The sequence below is a fragment of the Microtus ochrogaster genome, unplaced genomic scaffold (genome assembly GCF_000317375.1).
Source record: "Microtus ochrogaster isolate Prairie Vole_2 unplaced genomic scaffold, MicOch1.0 UNK9, whole genome shotgun sequence".
In the NCBI taxonomy this organism is placed as follows: domain Eukaryota; kingdom Metazoa; phylum Chordata; class Mammalia; order Rodentia; family Cricetidae; genus Microtus; species Microtus ochrogaster.
The window spans coordinates 2,749,654-2,755,080 of NW_004949107.1; the positions used below are offsets into that span (position 1 = coordinate 2,749,654).

Consider the following 5,427-nt stretch of genomic DNA (forward strand, 5'->3'; position numbering starts at 1 on the left):
CTTTGTAGACCAGGCTGGTCTCGAACTCACAGAGATCCACCTGCCTCTACCTCCCGAGTGCTGGGATTACAGGCGTGCGCCACCACCGCCCGGCCAAATTGCTTTTTTTTAAAAAGTCGTTCCATAAATATACTTAAACCTTACTGTTTATTTTCATCCAAATTGTAAACATTGACATAGAGTCATGGAAAAGCTTGGAAATTATGGATTCTACCAAAAATAATTCTTTTTTTCTTTGCTTTTATTTCCAGATAGTTATCTGTTTCTCAAAATTAGGTGAATATTCTGGTTACTCACATATAATCAAACCCACTGAATTTGAAATGAAAACCAAAAAACAACAGGGTTGGAGCTAGTAAATATCGAGTACAGTTCTGAGCTTTTACTGAAGGATAATTCTGAAGTGGGAACTCTCCTGAGAGAGTAACTTCAGAGGCAGAATCCTCAGCTTTTTTCCCCCTGGTAGCTAAAGGTGTTCTGAAGGGAAGATATTAGTTCTTTGCTAATGAGATTAACAGACATAACCTATGCTCCTATAAAAGCATTTTAAGGAAAAGAGAGTGAATAGGAGGGGCTATGAAGAAATAGATTAATCCAGGCATGACATTTATACGGGGCAGCTAAGCAGACAGTGATAGTAACATTTAAAGAAAATGTGACTCAGTTGTTTGCTTTTTCCAGAGGTCGCCTGTAAGCCAGACATTACAGTTCTAAAATGACATAAGACGACTTCATGAATAATTTGTATTCTAACGTCATGAACTTCAATTACAAAGTTACACGGAATTTCCCAGCACAAAAGCCAGATCTATATTTTGGTCATGTACAAGAGGAAGAGATAAAGGGGAGTACACCACCTGGGGGATCGGAACGAACAGCAGCTGTGCAGTAGTTGTGCAGTAGCTGTGCAGTAGGCAGTTGGCATCTTTGAGCCACCTGTGCCATGCTTAGTCTCTTCCAGAGTCTGCCTGTTATTCATGCTTCGTATACTGTTCACTTTGCAATGCTCAATCCACAAGGCAACATGAAGTTGTGTTAAAGAAAACTATCCCTGTCTTGAATGCCAAGTGACAAGTTAAGAATCTTGCTGTTTCTAAAGGCCTTTTCTCAGCTATCCTGTAGAACCAAACCCATTTCAGATGTTTGATATCTTGGCATCTTAGAGAAATAAATCAAGTGCTTGTTTTTGTAACACAGCCATGTGTTAGGACCAGTCCAGCAGGAAGTGTTTGGAATCCACAAAAGTTCAGAAGTAGACCCGGGTCTAATGATAATATGACCTGTTCATGTGCAGAAAGGGAAGTCACATTCCTTCTGTCATTACCATCCATTCCTAACTTCATGACATCTTTCCATTTCAACATACCAAGAAGGTTTAATTACGACATGACTTGGCTTGGGTAGTTCAGTGGAAATCAAATTTTTGAAGCTCATTTTTTATAGCTCTCCGTTAGTGACTTTCCTCTTGATTCTTATTTTCTTCAGTTGAAATAAAATTTCTAGGTAAAAAAATATTTTTTATCACACTTCAACATTCAACCTTTGTAATACTTCCTTTTAGTTTCCCAAGCAAGAAATAAATGAATGCAAGCATAAGATTGTTAGAGAAAATATTTCTTAAGGAGTTGTCTCCAAAGAAAGTGTTCAAAAACACCATAGTGAGGACCCTCAAGGATGCAACCTAGTTGTGTACTCTGTTCAACTAAGTCAGGGAGGTGCCAGCAGGAAGGCAAAAGAAGGCTTATCTTTTTGAATCCACGGGGATTAAGTTTGCTTCTACACGTGGCTATTTTAAATGTTTAAGAGACTAGTTGTGAAGAAAATGTCTGTCTGTCGTTAAATTATTTCAATTTTTTTTTTCAAAATTTCATTTGGTACCCAGGACTCAGTTTAGGGAAAAAAAAAACTGTAAGTATAAAATGGAAAATAAGTTCCTATGAGAGCAGAATGCGGGGAACCCTTTCAAGTTCACTATGGAAAACTACTCTACATACCTTTAAGGATGAAGGGATTACATGGTTCCCTAGCCAGAGGGTTCTTAGACCTTCCTTTCCTTTGGAGTCTCACTGATCAATAGCTCTAAGAGCTTATGCAAAAGCCTGCAAAGAAACCCGGTTTGAAACACAAAGTCAAGCAACTTTGAATTTGCAAAAAGTACATGAATGTAACCTAAATAAAAGACCAATGCAAAACAGTGGAAAGATTCAAAGAGGCTAAATTATGTTCCAAGGATGTACATGTTCAGATAATCTTCCATGGTGCAAATTTTGGAGAGAAAGACAGTTGTGGTGGTATAAATGATTAGATATTTAGAAAGCAAAATAGTGACTGTTAAGTGGCCTTAAGAAGACACTTCCTGTCGTTTCTGTAAGACTACACATTAGCCATCTTTTGGAAGAGGAAGAATAGAAAAGAAATGTTCATTCCACACCTTGATTCAGGAAACCAGCCTTTCCTACAGTCTTGTAAAATACAGCATACTACAGTGACTGTTTCAGAGTGTTCATTTGTTCTACTAGTTACATTTACTTTTTAATAACAGCTTTTGTTTTTAATTCCCTACCATGTATTTTGTCTCTTATAAGGTAAATGATCATACTGAATGAAGCAAAGGTGTTTGTCAGCGCTATTTAATACTCTTTGTGAAGCAGGGATAAATATTTTAAAAATGCTTTGGCCTATACTGGAAAAACTGAAAATAAAATATCCATGAGGCAATTGTCTTAGAAGAGTCTAATGTTTTTCTAGTTTTACCTTTTTTCTGTTCTTCGCTCCCTCCCTCCCTCTTTACATAATATGAGTGCTATAACTTCTTGTTCATGAAGTTTGATGCTTTGTCAGCCTAATAATAGCTCTTTTCTTTCTTTGCACCTTCAAGCTTTTCCCATTGAACTTTTGCAGCTCCAGTGATCAGTTTCTCCATTTAAAGCTATGTGCCTTGCTAAACTAGTTCAGACCTCCTCTTTAAAATGGGTGCTCTTGACTGGTACTGGAAACTATTTCAGCAGCAGATAACCTTGAAGTCCGGACACATTCAACTGTTTATGCTAAATGCTGTAAAGAAAGCTACAACCCTGTAATTCCTTCCCACATGAGAAGTTAGGTAAAACATTTAAACTAGAAAATGACTTGCCATATGAACACTTAATGTTTGCAATATATTGTTTGCTTTAAAAAAAATTAGTTGTTATGGAAGAACTGTCCTCACCTGTGTTGAGTTTTTGTATATAGAGCACCTTCTTCAAGACAGAACTTTAGAACCAAAAAAGCTTTTTTTTCAAGTATTACAAAGTTCAAAATCCTCTTTCCTCACTGATTGCAAGGCAGATGCAGAGCGAATATGAACAGAAGTAAAATGTCCCCCAAGTCCGTCTGTAGCTCTCCTATTCTACCTCCATCCACAATGGCAGCAACTGTATCTTCACAAATTAAATCATATTTCTATGAAGTTCTTGTGCCTTAGTTTCTTAATAAAGTTCCTACTGCATTTCCCTGTAGAAGACAAGTGGCTTTAAGACCCTACAGCCACGTTAGGGTTAAGTTTTTGTGGCAGGAAAGGAATCAGCCAAGTACAAACACAACTTCCAGAATGAAAATACATAAACTTCATTGGCTTTCTGGTAGCACTGTAAAACTAATACATATTTCCAATTAATACTGAAGAACTGAGGTATATATCTACATGGTAAAAATACTGAAAATAATTTTACATTACTCTATGCTTTTTAATGAAAAATAAATTTTAAGAAGTAAGGTCATTAATTAATGGTTAGGTTTAACAAGAACTGACAAGAGTTTCTCAGATTTTGTTTGTTTGTTTGTTTGTTTAAGATCAATAATTTTAAAAATACAGTATACATCTCAAGGTTTCCCAAGACAAATGACTAGTCTTGTTCCAAGCTCTGAAACTTACTGAAGATTTATGCTTTGTTTGGGGGGGGGGTACTTAAAATAATATTCTTTATTCATATAATCCTACAGACTATTGTGTAATTACTATTATGCTAAAGAAATTGAACAAAACAAAAATAAATCTTGTAAAGAGAACCTTATTTATACTCTCTGAGAAGCGGGATTTGTAAAATGATTTGCGAAACCCCTCCCCCACCCGAAATACTGTGGGAAGAAGGCAAAGCAAGTAATGGGTATAAGAATAAAAAAGATGCTGCGCATTGCACGGCAGACTTTTCCTTCTGGAAAATTCTCTCAGTACACGACTTGAGTACTTCTGTGCCTTCCCTTTGCCAGCTGGAGTGATCCGGTGCCTGAACGAATGGCCTCTGCTGGGCTGCAAGCTGCTCACAATACATCCTGGTGAAATAATAGCATGTGATCGCTCTAGTTGGAGCAGTTAATAACTGGTTAAGCAGCATTTCCCTCCAAGGGCTGTGTTCATCGCCCCAAAGCAGTCACTCCCAACTCATCCCATCCCTCCTCCGTCTTTAACAATGCCTCAACTTCCTTCTCAAATCCCTTGCTCCTATCCCTGAGCAAACGCCAGGACCCTGTACTTGTCCTGTCCTCTTTGCACAAAGCCATCTGCTCCGGCGAAGCCCAAGCCCGCTAATGGGGATAAAAGCGGACGGGAGCGCAGTGGTCTGGCAGGGCCTCCCGGCCGGCAGGTGCGCAACCCCGGCGCGCACAGAGTTAAAGGCATCATCGCAGCCATTAGAGGCAAAGTTGGGCGCCGCGCGAGCCCAGTCCGCGCCGCCCCGCGCCCGCTCCACTCGCCGCCGGCTCGCTGGGCGTGGGGAGGGCGGCGAGCACGCAAGCCGAGCGGCTGACGTGGGACGAGCTGCCAGGTAGCGGAAGCAGCCAGCCGCCGGCGGAGACACTTCTCAGCGTGGCAGCCCGGGTCTGCGCCTGAAGCCTCCGGATCCCAGCCAGCTTGGTCCAACCCTCGCCAGTCGCAATCCCCTGTGCCCAAGCCAATCTACGCCGAGAGCGGCAGCATGCATGCAGTGTCGCGCCCCGGGCTCTGAAAGCAGCCCGTGAACAAGCTTGCTTGCCTGTCTTTTTAGGTTTTGGGGCTCTTGGCTACACGAATGTGCCTCCCTCCCTTGGCATGATGGGGATCTTTTTGGCGTCTGTTGGATTTGTGTTCTTTTCCGTGTTATATGTACAGCAAGGGCTTTCTTCTCAAGGTAAGTCCGTTGCTTGTAGTGTGTATGTGGTGCTGTGTGTGTGTGTGTGTGTGTGTGTGTGTCTGTTGTACCAACTAGACGAATGGACAGAAGGCTTGAGAGTGGCTCAAAGCAAGCCAACTGTGTTAGGTAGTATGACTAGTGTTCGGCTTGGCTTTTTTTCCCCTTAAATTTCCTTCAAAGTTTATTAAATCGCAAGCTAACCAGTTTCAAAGAAAATCTAATAGACACCAGACTGGCAATGGTGTGAGTTCCTTGGTGCGCACATACACAGGTGTGTGTG

At 40.8% G+C, this 5,427-nt stretch overlaps 1 protein-coding gene across 3 annotated transcripts in view; it reads left to right on the forward strand.

Moving 5' to 3' along the window:
* Positions 1–4,803: 4,803 nt before the first annotated feature.
* The window catches only part of Vstm2a (V-set and transmembrane domain containing 2A), a 26,230-nt gene continuing 25,606 nt past the window's right edge, over positions 4,804–5,427 (forward strand). The window contains exon 1 of one of the 3 annotated variants that reach the window (XM_005366430.3): positions 4,804–5,144. In XM_005366430.3, the coding sequence (XP_005366487.1) occupies positions 5,066–5,144 (79 nt within the window). In that variant the 5' untranslated portion in view covers positions 4,804–5,065. The remainder of the gene's footprint in view (positions 5,145–5,427) is intronic. The other 2 variants (XM_005366429.3, XM_005366428.3) reach the window with 2 other exon arrangements.